Genomic DNA, 20,584 nt, shown 5'->3' on the forward strand with positions numbered 1-20,584 from the left:
GAGAGATTTTAATTAGGTGGGTTTTCCTCCTTAGCTCCATTTATAGAGATATAATTAATAACTGAACTGTATTCCTTGAGGACAGTAATTGTATCTTGGCCGTTATTGTATGCCCGGTATATAGTAGGCATTATATATACATGTTCAATAGGTGCTTTATGGTGTGAGTTAAATCACTTAATGTCCCTAGGTCAAAGGTTCTTCATCTGAAATGAAGGCTTTCAATTACTTTGTTGTTAAGTTTAAGTTAAATAACGTACTGTTGTGAAGTAAATGGCTCCTCGTAATGGAGAAACGTGGAACCCTTGACTTTTTTTGGGAAATCGTTCAAAATCTGGCAGCAGTTTTGTTGGAATGATTGAGTGGGAAGTGTTTCTGCAGTTGCAGTTTATCTGTTGAACAGATGATTACTGAATAGCGTCTCTTGTATGTGACAGAAAGATGAAGAAGGTAAAGTTGGTTTTTGAAGTTTGGATAGAAATTGACTAATCCTAGATGAAGGGAGAGAAATGACCTGTCCCAGGGTACCAGGCAAGTACGGTGGAGGGAAAATACACATGGCATTTTCAGATACCAGTGACTCCAGCTATTGAAAGTTCTTACTGAGAAGTAGTGAGAAAATGCTTAAATGTTACTCTTTAAGGCTAGGTTAGGATGGTCTTGAACACTTGGAAATCCTGTAAATAAAAGGAAAGCTTTGAAGTCTTTTTATCAGGGAGAAGTATATACTCTTGAATGGAAGGGGGGAGGTATCTAAGAAGAATTTAAAAATCGTTGGAGCTATTCCAGAGGGAGGGAATTGAAGAAGATCTTTAACTGAGTAGTAGTAGTGACAAGGGAAACTAATTTTAGTGGAGGACCATAGATACGAATCTATGCAGTTCCTAATTTTTACCGGTTGCTGAGCCATCTGTGCAAATTCTGATTTATTCCTGTTCAGATGAGTGCAGAATATAATCTCTCTCTCTTTTTCACATAGCATAGCATTTAGCATAGTCCTATGCCATGAGAGGAAAATGGCATTATTAGAATCTGAGATCCTGTCTTCCAAAATGTGACAGTCCCCATCGTCCCTAACAACCTTATTGTTCTGGGTAGTTATTGCCTTATTGCCAGGGCTGTGCATGCCTTATGCAAGCCTGTATGTGATTGAGGTAGGTGCTCAGAGATGTAGGTAAAAGTAGGCACGCTGTCTCCTTTTTTCCTCTCCGTCTCAGGTGACTACTATACTGTGGTTCAAAAATGTGTGAAGATTCTAGTGCTTCATATTTAGCTGGGTGGTTGGAAACAGTAGGATGGCTCAAAACATTTAATGTCACTTATTAATAGAGAAAATGGCATGTTTAAATTTAAGCAGGCCTTGAAAACCTGAAAAGTAAGCCTGAGGAAAAGCGAGTCTGTTCAGTTTCAGTTTCACTCAAAAATTGCCTGTTGTACATTGCACTGAGAAGAAATTCTTACCATCACATTAGTAAAGTATTTCATTGTCGGGCTGCCTTTCTTCAGGTGGATTAGTGTTTTGGTCATTATATCTCTAGATTTTCTGAAATAGTTATTTAAAAGCTGTTTAAAAGAGTAAATACCGTAAGATGTTGACTGTATTATTGCAGAATTATCGTCTGCTTAAATTATATGAGCTTTAAGGAAAATTCATTTAAAAAGTCTAATAAACCTCAGTTTTTAGTATGTTCATTTTTCCTTAAAATAAAACACTTTAAGGCAGGTAATGTTGAATTTGACTAGAAGTTAGTTTTTCTTGCTAAGTTTAAGCTACTTATCAGTCTCCCAATTGTAATGAATCTAGTTATTACTTAGTGACATTTCTGTTTGTCTTTTAAGGTTAATCAAGATGGTACATGCTGAAGCTTTTTCTCGTCCCTTGAGTCGGAATGAAGTTGTTGGTTTAATTTTCCGTTTGACGATATTTGGTGCAGTAACATACTTTACAATCAAATGGATGGTAGATGCAATTGATCCAACCAGAAAGCAAAAAGTAGAAGCTCAGAAACAGGTATGACTGAAATGTTTGAGGATCATTTTTTCTTGTAGCTAGCTAGTATTTTTCCATTAAACTAAGGATATAGAATTATAAATTAATTAGAAGTTCTCTAAGACCCATGTGAAAATGTGTTTGAATGTCCTGTTTAATTTCATTATTCCTAAAAAAGTATTCGTTTTTCAAATCCTTTCTAACTGTATAACTTCTCAGGATAAAAGGGGTGAAAAATAAAGATATTCCAGTATTTTGTTGTGAACATCTTCATTAGAATATTTTTGTCAGCTAATGAATGAAGGAATCTAGGTAAAAGATTTCAACAGACTAAACAAAAACAACTTATCTTGAGTAATGGTATGCATTTTGCTTTGTAGACATTTGAAATGTGGGTAATACTGATCAGCTGTCAGTCTTACACTTGCAAACTCACTAATTTCTAATTAAGAAATTGCTAAATATTATTATTTTTTAATATAAGTAGTAGGTTTGTTTATTTATTTATTTTCAGTAACTTCCTCTTGTGGTCATTTTCTTATGAGGATGACATATCTGTTTTAGTTTCTATTCTTGCTCAAAAAAGTGAAAGCCTTATAGGAGCCTTTCAAGTTTTTCTTGCTGTTTGGGGGCAAGATGTTTATATTCATTAATTTTTAGATTCCTTCTGGGTGTTGTGACTGTGCTGCATTCAGTAAACATTTACTGAGCTCCTAGCAAATTCTTGGTGGCAAGGATAAAAGATAAATAAATCTTGTTCTTTCAAAATGCTATAGGCTAGTGTGGCAGACCAGGGTGTACATAAGTGAGTGCTTTACAGTACTATGCATAGCTCTTAAATCAGTGAAAATCACCGTTTTGTGACTACTGCTTACTATTTGTATCCGAAAAGCAATTTGAACAGTTGTGAGTTGTTCCCTGAATTTGATTATAACAATAGTTGATTCAGGATCTAGATTATATCATAATATCACTCAATTTATAACTCTGTAACAAGTCTGACCAGTGCAGTGTGTGTGTGTGTGTGTGTGTGTGTGTGTGTTAATTAAGTATATCCATGTGTCAGCTGAAGTGCAGCTTTTCCTGCCACCTACACGATGCAAGTCAGTTTGAGTCTGAGGCCAAAGTATTGGTAAGTCATACCATTTTCAAAAGTTTTAAGGGGCGCCTGGGTGGCTCAGTTGTTAAGCGTCTGCCTTCGGCTCAGGTCATGATCCCAGGGTCCTGGGGTCAGCCCCGTATCGGGCTCCCTGCTCGGCGGGAAGCCTGCTTCTCCCTCTCCCACTCCCCCTGCTTGTGTTCCCTCTCTCACTGTGTCTCTCTCTGTCAAATAAATAAATAAAATCTTAAAAAAAAAAAGTCTTAAAAGCAGAGATGTGACTATTAAAACAGAGAATTTTGTTGTTTATTTCCATGGCTTCTAAGAGCTCCTGGAACACCCATATGGAAGACGTAGAAAGCCAAACACAGGTATTAAATAACACATGAATGGATTGTTACCTTTAAGCCTTTATTGAGAACGTATGCATAGTATTGTAAATATCATTTACATGATGTATTAGATTCTGCATCTGTCCTCATAGTGCCCGTGGTAGGGTAAAAAGACTTGTCCATGATAATATAAATTATAGTAGTAGCATATTCTAATTGCCTAATGAGTAGACAAAAACTATGGCATTTAGAGAAAGGAGCAGTCACTAATGATTGAGGTAGTTGAGGATGGCTTCATGAAAGAGTTTGGCCACTAGAATAGGCAAGGACAATTTGAAGTAGAAAGATCATGAACAGAATCTTGACGATTGTAGGAATAGCAAGACCTGCTGCAGGAATAGTAAATAGACTAGTCAGATTGGAATAGAGGGTTTATGCAACTAACTAGTAGAACTTGGAGGGAGAGGTAAGGGATTAAAGTGTAAAGTTGGGGAAAAGACTTCTACTTTTCCTTACTCTGTTCTTTTTGAACAGAGGCTGATAAAAAAAAAAAAAAAAGCCACAGCATTTTATAAGTCATCATCAACCAAGAAGGAGGCATGCTGTTTGCTTGGTCAGCGGCTGTAGCTTCTCCGATAGCCTTCTTCTCTTCCTTCTGTACCTCCCTAGCCAGCTACTGAAATACCCTATTGACCAGTTGAAGTCTTCTGTATAGGCAGTGATAAACTACTAAACTGTCAAACTGCCTATTAAAGATTTTTGAGTATGTGGGTGATATGCAAAGGAATGTTTTAAGGATAATTAACTTCACAGTAGTATATAGCAGGAACTGGGGTTAGGGAGACTAGAAGCAAGATCTGTTGCATAGACTTAACCAGATTGCAGTAGGCCTGGCAAAGATCTAGAATAAGGGGGTGACAAAAGGATGGAATGGGTAAAATAGACTAATAAGAATGAATGCTGGAAGGACTTTGTGATGATATGGGAAAAGAAAAAGGACATCTTACAAATGAATCCAAGATTTGTTTGGAGTCCTCGAAGACTCATAGTATCTTTCATCAAGGTTTAGAAACTGATAGATGGGCGAGTTTATGGGAAGATGATATTTAATTTGGGCATATTGAGTTTGTGTTGGTGGTAGGCATCCAGAGGAGTATGTTCATCCAGCAGTTAATGGTAGGTCTCAATCTCAGAGAAAAGGTCAGTCCTTAGAGGTTCCTCATCAGATGCTCAGAAGTAGTTGGGCTTATTAGAGAAGTGAGTCTCAACTGGGATGCCATAGGCCCCAGGGTTATTCTTGTGTAGGTATGTATCATTTGTGGGGTTTTCCCCACCTTCCTCCTACCACCATCAGGATTTATACATTCAAATATTTGTTGAGAGCTTTTCTTGTAATTGAGAATATAATAAATGCTGATGACTGTATTGGGAGTGATGAGGTCTCTAAAGGAGGTGCTATCAAACACCATAAATAGTTGGCTGAAGAATAAGCCTTCATTTAGGGAATGGGAAGAGGAAGTGAAGCCAGTGGAGAATGAACAGGTTGGTTAGGGTAACTAGATATCTGGACTGACCTTCCTGCTAAAAGCAACTAAATGATCTAGATAAAATATTTTTTTTAATCTCCTTAAAGGTATTCATGAGCTAGCAAGAAAGTAAGAAATTCAGATAAAAAACTGGAGGCAAAGATTGAAAAAGATAACATGAGCTTGATGGCCAGCTTTCACATTGGGGGGAATTTGCTGAAGCTGCTGAATTTGAACTTCTGTTTTTATGGCCCAGAGGAGCTCAGGATACAAAGCACAGGACCATTCCAAGGTAGGATGTCTCATAGACAATACTCCCATAAATCTTTGACTCCAAAAGAGTATATCCTCTTTGGTAATTACCTAAAGATAAAGATGTAAGAATGGTTTAAAAAGAGAAATTTAAGCAATACACTAGTTGAAGGACACATATAAACTGTAGACACAGAAAGGTTGAAAATTAAAAGATGGAAAATGCCTCTACCATACAAAGAGAAAGCTGGTTGAACACAAACTTTAAGGCAAAAATACTATTAGAGAAAATAAGGTTCATTACAGAGTGATTAAAGATTCAATTCAACAAGAAATATAATATTTCTTTATTTGTGTACATCTATTAATATAGCTTCAAAATACATAAAGCAAAAAATTGATATAACTATAGGGAGAATTAACATATCCGTCATCATGGTGGGAGGTTTTTAACATTGCTTTCAGTAAGTGGTAGATGAAATATTAAAAAAACCTTTTTTTTATTCCAGTATAGTTAACATACAGTGTTATATTAGCTTCAGGTATAAAATATAGTGATACAACAATTCTCTACATTACTCAGTGCTCATCATGATAGGTGTACTCTTAATCCCATTCCCGTTTCACCCATTTCACCCCCCACCTACTCACCTCCACTCTGGTATCTATCTGTTTTTTCTCTGTAGTTAAGTGTGTGTTTGGATTAGATTATTTGGAGGGGGGGGGGGTTAGTGTTGAGTTGTCTAAATTCTTTATATAATTTGGATACTGATCTTTTATTGGATATGTCATTTGCAAATATCTTCTCTTATTCAGTAGATTGTCTTTTAATTTTGTTGATTGCTTCCCTTTTTTGCTGTGCAGAAGCTTATTATTTTGATGTAGTCAGATGAAACTTTTTTTTTTAATGGGTAAAGATACCGCAGATTTACAAAAGTAACAGCATTATCTAGTGGCCACATATAGTATATTGTGCTTCAGAAAACGCAGGGTGAGTATTTAAAAAGCACCCATGTAAGATTTGTGAAATTTAACCAAATGCTAAGTTGTAAAGCAGATGTCAAGTTTCATAGCACTGGTAGCATGTTTGTTACATTCCCTGGCTCCAGTGCAGAACAGGAAGATTGTTAAATATCCAATAAGTTTGGAAAGTAAGAAACATCTTTAAAGAACTCCTAGGTAAAAGAAAACATAGTAGAAATTAGAAAATATTTATGATGAGGGCGCCTGGGTGGCTCAGTTGGTTAAGCATCTGCCTTCGGCTCAGGTCACAATCTCAGGGTCCTGGAATTGAGTCCCGCGTTGGGCTCCCCGCCCAGCAGGGAGTCTGCTTCTCCCTTTGCCTCTCCCCCCACTTGTTCTCTCCATCTTGCTCTCATGCTCTCTCAAATAAATAAATAAAATCTTTAAAAATAAAAGCATGAAAGAAAGGTACAGTATTAACAAGAATATGAATTTGCTGTTCCTCTTGGCTCTGTATTCATCTTCATTTGTCTAGAGCCCACCTCGGGCTCCCTGCTCAACGGGTCTGCTTCTCCCTCTTCTTCTGCCCCTCCCCCTGCTCATGCACACACACATGCGTGCGTTCTCTCTCTCTTTCAAGTAAAAACTTAAAAAAAAGAAAATATGATTGAATTAAACTTAATGTATTAATGTTTAGAGAAAAATTTATAGTCTTAAGTGTTTGTTAGAAAAGAAAGTGATTAATAAAGTAAATCAAACTTAAGCTCAAGAAAAGATTTTTAACATAAACCCATGGATAATGAAAGAGGGAAATAATAGGAAGACAAATTAATAAGAAATAGAATATACAATAGAGAGTGAATAAAAATACAGAAAATGAAAAGACAGTAAAGAAAATCAGTGAAACCAAAAAGTTGGTTATTTGAATATACAAAAATATTTGACAGTTTTGTAAAACCAAGAAAAAAATGAAGCCACCAATAAATATTACTGGGAATGACAGAGGAGACGTAATGACGATGCTGCAGACATTAAAAATAAGGAAAATTAATAACTGCCAATAAATTTAAAAACTTTAGATGATACAGATAGACTCTTAGAAAAATATAAATTGCCATAACTGACTTAAGAATTAGACATGAATAGTTAGTCCCATACCTATGAAATAAGTTAATATTGGACATATATTTTGATAAAGAATAGTCCAGGCCCATAGAATTTTACTGGCAAGTTCTAGCAACATATAAGGAACAAATTAATAGTAACAATTTTATACGAACTCTAGAAGAGGGAACAGTCACCAAACCTTGTTATGAGGGTAGCATAATAATAATCCTAAAACTTGTAATGGGCTATAATTTATCTCAATTAAATGAATAGAAAAATCTTAAAATACTAGCAAGTTGAATTCAGCAGTGTATAAAAAAAGATAACATGACCAGTTGGATTTATTCCAGGAGTTTAAGGCTGGCTTCAGTTGAGGAAAAAATATATTTATAATGTTCTGTAATAACAGATTAAAGGATAAAACTATGATTATCTCAATAAATGCAGAAAAAGCCTTTGTTAAAATTAAATATTCATTCTTTTTAGAAAAGCTTAGTGAAGTAGGAATAGAAGATAGCGTGATAAAATGAATTTACTGTAGGAAACATACTTCATGGTAAAAAATTGAAAGCATTTCCTTTATGATTAGGAGCAAGTCAAGGGAGCCTGTCATCATCACTTCTATTCAACATTTTACTGTTAATGATGCATAAATCAAGAAAAAAGATAAGATGTAGAAGGATTTGAAAGAAGAAATTAAAGTCATTATACATATAATACGGTAATCTACATAGAAAGCAAACAAAGTCTGTAGCTAATCTCTCGGGGTTAATAAGGGTTTAAGGGCTGCTGGATATAAAATCAGTGTACAAAAACCAACTATTTCTGTGTACCCATCACACTTTGAAAATGCAACTTTAAAAAGATACTATTTACAGTAGTATCAAAAATATACAGTAACTGACAAACACAAGTTGTACAACACATTTTTAATGAAAATTGTAAAACTACTGAACACTATGCTTAAATTCCATGCCAATAAAAAATATTGACAGGCTTTTTTGTTGTATTTTTTTTCTAAAATTTTTATGGAAGAATAAAAGTTTATATGTAGGCAAGACACTCTTGAAAAACAAGACGTAGAAAAAGAAGAAAAGCAAGACATGTATTGGGGGAGGGAGTATTTGCCTTAATTTATACCAAAACTTATAAAGCCATAGTTACTAAAACAGTATGCTATTGGCACAGGGATGGATTAGCAAATTTAGCAGGATAGATTCCAGAAACAGACCTAGGCATACTTTGGAAACTTGATGTATGACAGAATTGGCTCTTCTTTGTATATTATTGGAGAAAGGATGGACTTTTCAATACATGATACTTGGACAGTTGGTTCTATAGGAGAGGGAATAAATTTTGTTTTTTACTTGATACCATTTACAATAATATCTTCTGTGGATTAACAACTTGAATTTATTCATATAACAAATAATTTACTGAGAACGTGTTCTATGGTTCTTTTGACCTCATCTATGTATTTTAAAGATACCTTTTTTTAATCTACCCAATTATTAACAAAAGCATCAAAAAGAAAAAAAATGGCCAGAAGAATAGGGAAAAAACCGGGATAATGTAAGGTATTGGTACTAGTCTTTCCCACCTGAACACACCTGAAGTATACAAAACACTGCAGACTAGTAGTCGTTCATTGTGGCAGTATATTTCAACTGGAAGGCCTACATTCTGAAATAAGAATTGGGGGAAATTGGTGGGTGTTGAATATAATTTTTAAAAGCCCCTCCTCATGTTTCTCTCCCACTATCTGGAAAATCATTTGTGTCAAGTCGTCAAAACCAAAGGAAGAGAAGGTTGCAAAAGAGAATTATTTGTAAATATGTTATAAAATGATCCAGGAGAAAAGGAGGACATAAAGAATTTAATCAAAGAAAGCGATCTGTAAATTTAGTGAAATCAGCATTTCCATTCACTGGGGACAGCAAGTATAATTGGAAGTAAAAGAATGTGGTTATTCCAGAGTTTGCTGGGGAAAGGTAAAGAAGAAAAGGGAAAAGACTAGTGGAAAAGGAGGAGGTAGAGGGTTGCTGCCAAAGAGGATGGAGGTAGGTCCTAGAGGGGTTAGGATCAGTAGTTAAGAACATTTTAAGATTGAGTTAATTTATTCTCAGTGAAGTGGGGAGATGGGACCTGCTGAGGTAAGTATGTGATCAGGATTTAATGAGCTAAATCATTGTGGATTATGAACATTAGGGCATAGTTGAAGGAAGCATGACTTTATTGGGAATTGAGTTGTTTTGTTTTTATTAACTTCTCCAAGTATTTCTCAGCATCTTGGTAGCAGATAAACAATGGTGGTGCGGAGCCAGCATTGAGGATAAGGCTGACTGATACAAGTCTAAGGGGTTCTAAGATTCAACATAAGACATTGTTAAAATGGTGAGCCATGGTCCAGGCCATTTAGGAAGTCAAATATTGCCAAGTGGGGGATAATTAAGTGGGAGTGCAGAAGGGAATTAAAGAATTGAGAGGATACATTGAGGGTAAAGATCACATGTGAATATGGGTCAGGAGGAAGCTATGACTTCTGTGGTCACAAAGGCAGAGCACTGAATGTAGAAGCTGAGATAAAGTTTTGAGGCTACTGATAATCAGTGGGCCTCATGTGAATTTAAAGGCAGTGCAATTGTCAGATGAAAGAAAGGTAATCGATGATGTCAGTGCATTCAAATTAGGAACAGTAACCTAGAAGTAGTCTTAATGTTTGAATTAGAATATTTGTAAATAATTTCTAGCCTGAAGCCAGGAAAACTTCCCAGCTTGGTGAAATGTGGGAGATGGTTTCTGCAGGGTGTTACACAGGGACGGGGATTTTCTGGGCATCCACTGCTGCTTGGATCGTATTTAGATGTAGTAGAAGAGTTCTTACAGGTATGTCTGATGAAAGGGTGGTTAATTGGGATGTAGAAAAATGGAATCTCTAGGTAAGCTCTCTGTTTAAGAGCTTTCAAGTACAGGATGAGTAACATAATGCTTGACCTGTTCTGAGCATTTATAAATATAATATTTGGGTTAGCATATTAATTAGACTATAATATTTTTGAGATTGTAGTTTAATTGTCAAAGGCCACGAAAGATTCGCTACTGAGAATTCTTCTACATATGAAGGTCATATACCGTGACCTTAGTGAAGTTAATGTCTTCTTATTTTTAGTCCTATCATGATACCTTAGTCTTCAAAACTCTTAGTTATTTTGAGAGAAGTATTAGCCAAAATATTTTGTGAAGAGATGATACACTGAAACCTTTAAAAAGAAAAAAACACGAACTGTCAGCTGCCAGGGATTTTTAAGAGCAGCCATCACAGAATGCCAGTTACACTGGGACGAGCTAACGTTTGCCGACACCAGGAAGCCATTGTGACCTACATTATCGATCAAGTGGCTTTTGCAACTAAGGTTTACTGGCGCTGAATCTTAGAGGACTGAAAAGCTGAAGTAAATTGAGATAGGAAGTCAATAAGGAATACACGGTTAGCGTTGCCTGATTGGCCAAGGAATAGGTAGAAGTGACGGGGAGAGAAGAGCAGCCAGAGAGGGAAACTGGAGGAGAGAAAACTGTGCAGCATTGTGCTGTATGCCCAGGGTCAGTGGAAGAGCACGATAGTAGAAGGCCATCTGATCCTGTAACTTCCAGAATACATCCAGTAAAACCAGAAGAGATACATGTGCACTAACCCTAAGAGGGGAGATGACTTGTGTCCTCTAGAAAAGGGTGTTTCAAGAATTTTAATATAAGTTTATAATAGATTATATCTAGGGCGCCTTGGTGGCTCAGTCGTTAAGCGTCTGCCTTTGGCTCAGGTCATGATCCTGGAGTTCCAGGATCGAGTCCCGTATCGGGCTCCCTGCTCAGTGGGAAGCCTGCTTCTCCCTCTCCCACTCCCCCTGCTTGTGTGCCCTCTCTCGCTGTGTCTCTCTGTCAAATAAGTAAATAAAATCTTAAAAGAGATTATATCTAATATATAAAGCTAATTACATTCTTTGGTGTTTCCTATATCTGTATTTTTATGAGCTTTGTATCCATGATTTCCTCTGTCCACACTTAGAGTATGTTAGCTATGACATCTGTAAAAAAAAAAAAAAACTTAAGTTTAATTATAGTTCACCTCTGGTTTTTCACCCTTAACTTGTTAATGCTATCTCTAACTTTCTAAAATTATTCTTCCAAAAGAACAACCAATTTTATGAATCTTTTAGAAACTGAACAAAATGTTTCTTTTCTGGTACTTCTTTTTTCTCCATCTCCTCTTTTCCCATTCCAGGCAAAAATAGTAGTTCACTCTTTCCTACCCTACTTCTTAATCTTGTTACAAATACTTTACATGGGGAAAAATGAAATAGCATGAAAGGATAAAAAAATACTATGAAACGGTTAAAAAGATGAGTGTACAGTAAAAAGTAAGTTTCCCTCCTACCTGACTCCCCTGCCGACCCACCCCCACCATTTTTCCTCCACAGAGTGATAACTACTTGGAGAGACTCACTGTAAAAACCAAACAAAAGGGGGCCTGGGTGGCACATTCCTTAAGCGTCTGCTCAGGTCATGATCCCAGGGTCCTGGGTTGGGCTCCCTGCTCGGCGGGAAGCCTGCTTCTCCCTCTCCCACTCCCCCTGCTTGTGTTCCCTCTCTCGCTGTGTCTCTCTCTGTCAAATAAATAAATAGAATCTTTAAAAATAAATAAAAACCAAACAAAAGTTGGTAACTAGAAAATATAATTGTCACTGAGCTGTGAATGATAAAGCAATGCGTGAACATAAGCTGTTTTTAGAGTACAATCATAATTTTGTTTTTCCTGGTAAAACATTTTAGAAACGGGCTCAGTTAAAGGTGTCAAAGCTAAAAACAGTTGAATAACTTCTGGAACACAGTTTGGTGTTGGTATGATGTGTTTTGGGGTACTTTCTTTTTGTTTATTTGTTTATTAACCATGTTCTGCTCTCCCAAATGAGGAATATTAGTGTTTCAGCAGAACATGAGCTCTGGAATTAGACAGATCAGGGTTTGAACTCTGGAAATGCCAATTCCTAGCTTGTAATCTTGGCAGTTCTTTTGATTTCTTTGACCCTTGGGTTCCTCATCTGAGAAATGAGCATAATAATAGCTACTTCTCAGGATGATTTTAAGGGCTGATTGTAAAAAAAATGAAAATGAGTTTTGCCCAATAAATATTAATTTCTTTTTTCTGTCAATGTTGTTAATGCAACTTGAAGACATTGTTAAATGGGACTGCTTTTATGGGGAAAAGATTTTAGGTAAATTTTACCACAGCATTTTCTTGCTCTATACTTGTTATTTAGGAAATCCCAGGCATAAAAGGTTGTTACTATTTAAAGCAAGAGGCAGTTGTGGCCTGGAGTAAAAATTTTTTTTTTAAAGATTTTACTTATTTATTTGACAGAGAGAGACACAGCGAGAGAGGGAACATAAGCGGGGGAGTGGAGGAGGGAGAAGCAGGCTTCCTGCCAAGCAGGGAGCCCGATACGGGGCTCAGTCCCAGGGCCCTGGGATCATTACCTGAGCTGAAGGCAGATGCTTAACGACTGAGCCACCCAGGCGCCCCCTGGAGTAAAATTTTAAGAGCAGGTAGCTAATGGGGGAAAAATCAAGTGTTTCCAACTTGGCACTATTGATATTTGGGGCCAGATAATTGGGGAAGGGCAGGCTATGCTGTGCCTTTAAGAATGTTCAGCAGCATCCTTGTCTCTTCGACTAGATACCAGTAGCACCCCATCCCCCCAGGTTGTGACAGCCAAAACTATTCCCAGACCTTGTTGTATGTCCCCTGGGGGGGCAAAAATCACCCCTGGTTGAAAACCAATGTTTCATCAAAAACTAATGATGTGGAGCGCCTGGGTGGCTCAGTCATTAAGCGTCTGCCTTCGGCTCAGGTCATGATCTCAGGGTCCTGGGATTGAGCCCCGCATCGGGCTCCTTGCTCTGCGGGAAACCTGCTTCTCTCTCCCCCACTCCCCCTGCTTGTGTTCCCTCTCTTGCTGTGTCTCTCTCTGTCAAATAAATAAATAAAATCTAAAAAAAAAAAAAAAAAAAAAACTAATGATGTAATGTATGGTGATTAACATAACATAATAAAATTAAATTAAAAAAAAATTTAAGGACCTCAAAAAAAAAAAAAGAAAACCAGTGTTTTACAGCATAGCCTAAAAAGAACACATGTGGGATGGCTTCACATTTATAGAAGCATAATGAAAAAGAAGAGTAAATTGATGTTATTACAGATACTAAAATAGGATACCTTTCATAGCTGACACATAAAAGATTTAAAGTCAGCGAAAGAGAAGATATTTACAAGAAAGATTAAAGAACCTTGGAAAAGCTATTTTATCCATTGCTTCAGTAATTTTACAGGAGATAGCTAAGGAGGAAAACAATGTGGTTCATAGCACTTTTTTAAAAATGCTACGTTATAAGGATATGATTTATCCACATTTATCCTAATCCTCCAACCAATCTCTAACTGTAATGCTGTGTGATATGGATTTCATTTAAAGCAGCAGTACCCCCGGGACACCTGGGTGGCTCAGATGGTTAAGCGTCTGCCTTCGGCTCAGGTCACGATCCCGGGGTCCTGGGATCAAGTCCCACATCGGGCTCCCTGCTAGGCGGGGAGCCTGCTTCTCCCTCTGCCGCTGCCTCTCTCTATCTCTCTCTCTGACTCTCATAAATAAAGCAGCAGTACCCCCTGACAAGAACAAGATCTTATAGAATCAAAGTATTTTAGGGGGTGCCTAGCTGGCTCAGTTGGTGGAGTATGCACCTCTTGATCTCAGGGTCGTGAGTTCAAGCCCCATATTGGGCGTAGAGCCTACTTTAAAAATATGTAAAATAAAGGATACAGTATGATTTTTTTAAAGTATTTTAGGAAAATGTAACAACAAAAATTTTGGTCTTTATTTCTAAAAATGCTCACTTAATTGAAATTTGAATGTGTTTTCTGTAGATTTTTGAAGACTCTTTAGTGGTCACAAACTCCCATCTTATAATTGGGGACAGTAGGGTCATGTGGGTTAGTGGATGGGCTCTGGAGTTGGGTTGCCTGCATGTGTATGTTGTCTTTTCCATTTGCTAACTTCAACCTAAGGCAAATTATTTCATCTGAGCTAAACTTTTAATTTCCTTTTTTTCAGTGGGGAAAAATTTTACCAACCTCATAAGCTCACTCAGGGGATTCAGTGAGTTAATCCATTTTCCGTATTTTGGCATGATAGTTGGCACGCTCAGCAAATGTTTATAACCATCTTTTAAAATTTTAATCAAAAGCTTTGTTGCATTGGTAAAGCTCATAGGTTTAAAGCTAGTTTGCCCAGCTCTAAAAATATATGTAAGTATATTTCTAATTTAGAGTTATTTTTACTATCTCTGGTTGCCTAGTCCCAGGAATTGGCTTTAACTAAAAAGGATAACATCTCAGAACAATTTGAGATTTGATAGCTATGGGCATCTGATGTCAATAACGGGGTAATTTGAAGGAAGTAAGGCATCTGTTTTCAGAAACTTGTTTTAAGGGAAGAAACTCCATTTGTCCATTTTTTGATATGCTTAACTCCTCTGTCTTCCATTTTGAGGTTTCATCTCCACCTGTCATGATAATCCTACCAGGAAAGAGATCGAGTTGGACCCTGGAGTCTCAGTGGAGCAATAGAAGGCCCTATATGTATCTCTTCAGTCATGTACCTTATATTTTCCATTTCCTAGGAGCTGGTTTAAATTGCTGTGATTTCTCTGGAGTTGGACACTCAGATCTACCCGAGGGCTTACACTGGGGAAAGATGAGATCAAGGGGCCTAGAATTTCCCTGGAAAATTCTTGTATGTCTATTCATCACTGTTTAGACTTCACAGATCATCATCTCTTTTGGAGTGCCAGTATGTAAATATCAAACTGAAGGAAGTTGCTTGTTTTTTCGTTCTAGGCAGAAAAATTGATGAAACAGATTGGTGTGAAAAATGTGAAGCTTTCAGAATATGAAATGAGTATTGCTGCTCATCTAGTAGACCCTCTTAACATGCATGTACGTATCTTTAATCTTATTTAAGATTTTTTTGGTTTAGCACTTAGTGTCAGGGCTCCTGAAGACGACCAGGTTTGATGATTTTCTAAGAGGAATCACAGGAGTCCGCATAGCCTTGTGCTCACAGATACGATTTAGTACAGAAAAGGGATACAGGGCAAAATCAGCAAGAAAAGAGGGGCCTGGGATGAAGTCTGGAGGAAATCAGCACAGGCTTCCGGAGTATTCCCCAGTGAAGTCACACTCCTTCAACCACAAGTTGTGAGAACACATGTAAAGTGCTGTCCACCAGGGAAGCTCCTTAGTGCCCACGGTTTTAATTGGAGCTAGTCACGTAGACCACTTCCTAACATCTCCCCAAATTCTAGACTTTCAGAGGGAAAACGGATCTCCCCACCATAAACCATTTTGTTTACACAAACAGTTGAGGCACAGTGAGGTGTTCTTACTGGGGAGTGGTGGGAATTCTCCTGAAATCTAAGCTCCCATACTCCAGCCAGGGGCCAGCCCCGCAGGCAGGCCTTTCTAAGGACAACAGTCTGGAGTCTGCTGTTTTAACTTTTCTTGGCATACACCTGTTTAGATAAACTTGTACTTTAATTCACCTTTATGGCATATAAAAAGTCCTGCTTTAAGTTATATGGATATTTGATTCGGAGTTTAAGTGTAGATTTTCATAATAAGGTATGGTAGACAACACAAGCTTCTAAATCCCAGTTTTTCCATTCATGGCCTTGGCAAATTATTTCCTCTTTGATTGTCAGTTCCCTCCTGTATAATCCAGGGACCCTGTATACCTACTCTACCTACTTCAAAAGGATTATTTGAACATCAGATTAGTGTAATTTATAAACTCTAAAATCCCGTGTATTTTATAACAACAAGCGTAAATGAATTTTGTACAACAGATACAAATAAATAGAATAAATGATATTCCTATCTCTAAATCTGGAAAATGAAAGTCTGTAATGTCTTTTAGTATCTGTGTGCGCAGAGAGATACATGTCCCCAGAAGTAATCCTCCATTTGAATTCGATTTATAAATTTATAGTGAGACTTTCTTGGCCTTACCAGCATTCACTTTTGAGTAAGGCTGTATCAATAGACTCTGTTTTTTGTTATAGCTACAGTGGAAGTAGGTGGTGATTTTTTTCAGATTTGGCTATGGCTTTTCACCTTTTTTTTTTTTCAAGTTGTAGGGAAAGTAAATCACTTGTAAATAATTGCTTCTGACTCACCCCATCTCCAGCCCCTTTACTCTGTCAGGTTAGAGCTAGGTTGATGTTTTTTACTTAGGTCTTTTTCAGTTGGTTTATTCTCCCCTCCACCCCTCACCCCCCAGATTTTTTAAGTTAAGTCAGAAGGCTTTAAAATACACAAGCTGTGTTTATTTTGAAAGTATGTATCTCCTATTTGCTACTTACAAAGATAAAAGTTTTGGCACAGTTCTACTTAAGATTAATAAAATTCAAAAGTCCAGTTTTGTGTGACTTTATTTCTAAAATCTATTTCTGTTATATTTGACAGTATCCTGTATGAATTAGGGGCATTCCTGCTATGAGTGCCTGGTATGAATTAGGGGCTCTTCCCCATCAGCCAGTGCTGACTGAGCTGTTTGAATTGGTTCTCAATCTTCTTGGCAGAGTATCTCCTCCTCATAAATGGAGTGAATTCAGTTTATTAGATCCCTGTAGAGTTCTGAGTGCTGGGCCTAGTGCTTTTTTTTTTTTTTTTTAAATAGTAGATAGTTGACTATTAAGTTTCTTTTTGTAATTTCATAGTTGTTTAGTAATTTCATTATTGCTATGAAAAGTCTTTACTCACATTATATGTTAATCTTTTATGTACGGATAATTATCAGATTAAAGTTTGCCATTTTGGGGGGATTTTTTTTACTTCATTGAGTATACATAAATTGTAAAATCCATGTCGACCTTACCTTTCACCAGGTTACTTGGAGTGATATAGCAGGTTTAGATGATGTCATTACAGATCTGAAAGACACGGTCATCTTACCCATCAAAAAGAAGCATTTGTTTGAAAATTCCAGGCTTCTGCAGCCTCCAAAGGGTATGGTACAAGTTTCTATTCGCTAAAGTATTAAAAATGTAGGAAACATTGAAACTTTCTGCCATTATAGAACTGGTATTTTTGAGGGTGGATTTTCAAGAGAAAACTGAGATCGAGTGTGCTGTTTTATAAATAGTAGTTTTAAAATAATTGCTCATTCTTCAGCTTCCCAAATTTCAGTAAAATTTTTTCCCTGTAATTACATGTCAAAACAATCCCTTTATTTCAAACTCATTTTTACGACTTCCAAGTAAATAAAAATTTGGGAAATTGAGGTTAAAAAATCCAAAGTCATGATATGGGTTCTTTTGTTTTCAAAGTAAGACTTCTTTTTGTTGTTTCACAATTTAGTGATTTTTTTTTCCTCTTAGTAATCGTAATTATTTTGGGATTGCAGTGGTGTTTTAGAGGAAATACTGAAGTACCAATGAACTAGAAATTAAATGCTACTTATTTTTAAGGGAAACTTCTTTATTCCTATTTAGTAATCACTTTGAAAGCCCTGGAACTCAAGAATTGGAAATGCTTATTTAAAAAAAAAAGGAAAAAGGAAATGTTTATAACTCCATCCTTAAATGTAGTACTTCTATTCTTGTCCATTCAAATATTAATCATGTTTAAATATTAATCATGTTTTAAGTGTTGTTCAGGGTGATTCAGATGGAGCCTAGAGGATAATTGGCAGTGAGATGAATAGAGGTGTGTTACCGCAGCTTTCAGATACAGACGCTACAGCGGAGCTTGATTTACAGCTACTCTTCTTTGTATGCCCAACACTAGACAGGTTTGCTTTTCTGTTGCTAGTCAAGGCTGAAATCAAATTATTAGACACATACATTTTTTAAAAAAAATAGGATCTGTAGAAATAACAAAATAGCACTATGTATAAGTTATAGTTGCTTATAATCTTACTAATTTTGCAGTTATATCAAAAAGTGCATTAAATTATATTTCAAAAGTAATTGCAGCCGATATCTGTACATTTTCATGAAATAGATAATTTTCCTTCTGGGAAATAGAGGATGATGACAGTTATCACCAAAAATGACATGTTCTTTCCATTAACTAAAATAACAAAACTGTTATTTATTAGGTATTTCTTTTTATTTTCTAAAACAACAAAGCTGCCTTTTTTCCCCCTAACAAAAAGCATTTAGTTTATTATGTTTTTAAAAATTTCCCCCCAAAGAAAATTCAAATGATTTATCTGAGCCCAGATCAGAAGAGTAAAGTTAACAGTTGGGTTATTCAGTTACGTTCTTTACTACCCTCTTCCAGATCATTGGTAGTCTGAAGAAGAAAAAACTTTTATAATTTTTCATGTCTCAGTTTCACAAAGTTAGTGAATTTAGAAAAGTGAGTTGTGTTTTACATGCTATTAGAGAAAGCTCCTTTCCTCATCAGCGAGCTCTTAGCCCAGGTAATTGGGTGACTTCACCAGCTGGACTTGGCCCTAATTAGCACAGTGGATACCAAATTATGATGGGATACTTCAAAGTTATGTGTAAATCTGTTGCTTATTTGAAAGTATTATCCAAAACTAGAGGTGGTTTCTATGAGTATTTCAAATTTTTGTAAGTTACACAAGTATCTCTTGATTATGTAATCTCAAGTTACACTGTTGAAGGCTTTTTGGCCCTGCATTTTTGGAAAGTTTTTTATCAGGAACAAAAGTTTGAAAAACCATTGACTTACTTTTTGACCCTGAACATAAATTGGATATTAGTGTACAGAAGCAGAGCATAAAATCAGTTTCATACCGTAGCTTGTTCCATTTTTGAACTGGAAATAGGTTACCTAGGCTAGAGTCATTGCTTTATTGCCAATTTTATGTTATCCCTAGACAGTTCATTGCTATCTAAGCCAAAAGTCATCACTGCCTCAGAGACTACACAAGGATAATTTGAGAATGACTTATAATATACAAGCACATGAAATCATACAATCACATAAAGGTATAAAGTTGCAGCTGTCAGGCCAGTAAGTGGTTACAAGAACATGCCATAAAATATTAATGGTTGTATTAAAAAAGTAACCCTTTGTTATTCCAAAATTTACAATTAAAATTCCATCTGAATGCTGTATAGTTCTTTCTATAAACTCTAACTTCAGTTATCATTATTTTGGCACAAAAGTTTTATGTTGGTGAATTTCACCATGTTCCATGTTCAATGCATCATGAAATTGTTAAGTAACTTAGGAAAAATATATTTTGAAAAGTCATTTTTCTGGGGCTATAAAAGCCTCCTTCCCCCCCCCCACCCCACCTCTTTGAGTACTTTGTATTTAAATAGATTGTTTTTACAGATATTTATTTTTCAACCTTTTAGACAAAATTTTTTATTAAAGCTTGGAAGTCAGTAAACTAGCTCAAAAAAGAAAAAAGTTGGTTACTAGTAAGGTATTTGTCACTCAGATTATTTCAGATTTAGATCTTTTGTCCCAATTCTCCTTTTCTTCCTCATCCTAAATCTTTTGTGTGCAGTATTTATGAAGTAAAGCCTTACCAAAACTGATGAAATACTGTATGGTGACATAACATAACATAACATAACATATAAATAAATAAAAGTTCTCATTTAAAACATAAAAAAAAAAAGAGGGGTTTGAGTTTTTTATCCTCTACAAAGCACGAAGTAATAGGCACAGTTTTTTGTTTTGTTGAAATTGGTTCTAAAAGTATCGGACTGAGCTCAGAAAACTATTTAAAAGGTTGCAAAACTATAATTGAAGCCGAATGCCTCACATTCATTTGCAGGACCATTCATGTATCACTCTTCATAAACATGAACAAAGGATACAGAAGAGGTGCCACTTTTAAAAACCGCTAGACTCATTAATAACATGCCAGATGAAACAACATGAATCTTGGTGAAACAACATACATACAGAAATGGGGATAAAGCGGTTGAATGGATAATTATAAAGCTAACACATAACTACCACCCAGGTCAGGAAGTGACCAGTGACTGCCCCCACCTGCTCCCTCATCTGTCACATCTCTGTCCTCCAGCAGATTATGAAATCTCAGAGCTTTCATTGCATGTTAAATCTTCAGACATCAGTTAGGAAAAAAAAAAAAAACTGTTTAATAACCCTAATTATAATCCTTGAAGAGCAATAATAGGAAAAACTTAATCCTGCAGAAGTGCCAAAACTGAGCTATTAGGAACAAAATATTCCAAGTGATAAATGGAT

The 20,584-nt window shown here is 36.3% G+C and overlaps 1 protein-coding gene across 3 annotated transcripts in view; it reads left to right on the forward strand.

The window, feature by feature from the left end:
* Positions 1-20,584, forward strand: part of ATAD1 (ATPase family AAA domain containing 1) — a 54,092-nt gene that overhangs the window by 1,944 nt on the left and 31,564 nt on the right. For 2 of the 3 annotated variants that reach the window (XM_032430281.1, XM_032430280.1), the window contains exons 2-4: positions 1,840-2,011; positions 15,218-15,316; positions 17,266-17,386. In XM_032430281.1, the coding sequence (XP_032286172.1) occupies positions 1,850-2,011; positions 15,218-15,316; positions 17,266-17,386 (382 nt within the window). In that variant the 5' untranslated portion in view covers positions 1,840-1,849. The remainder of the gene's footprint in view (positions 1-1,839; positions 2,012-15,217; positions 15,317-17,265; positions 17,387-20,584) is intronic. The other variant, XM_032430282.1, reaches the window with a different exon arrangement.

Source organism: Phoca vitulina, unplaced genomic scaffold (genome assembly GCF_004348235.1).
Source record: "Phoca vitulina isolate PV1807 unplaced genomic scaffold, GSC_HSeal_1.0 scaffold43, whole genome shotgun sequence".
NCBI classification, from domain to species: Eukaryota; Metazoa; Chordata; class Mammalia; order Carnivora; family Phocidae; genus Phoca; species Phoca vitulina.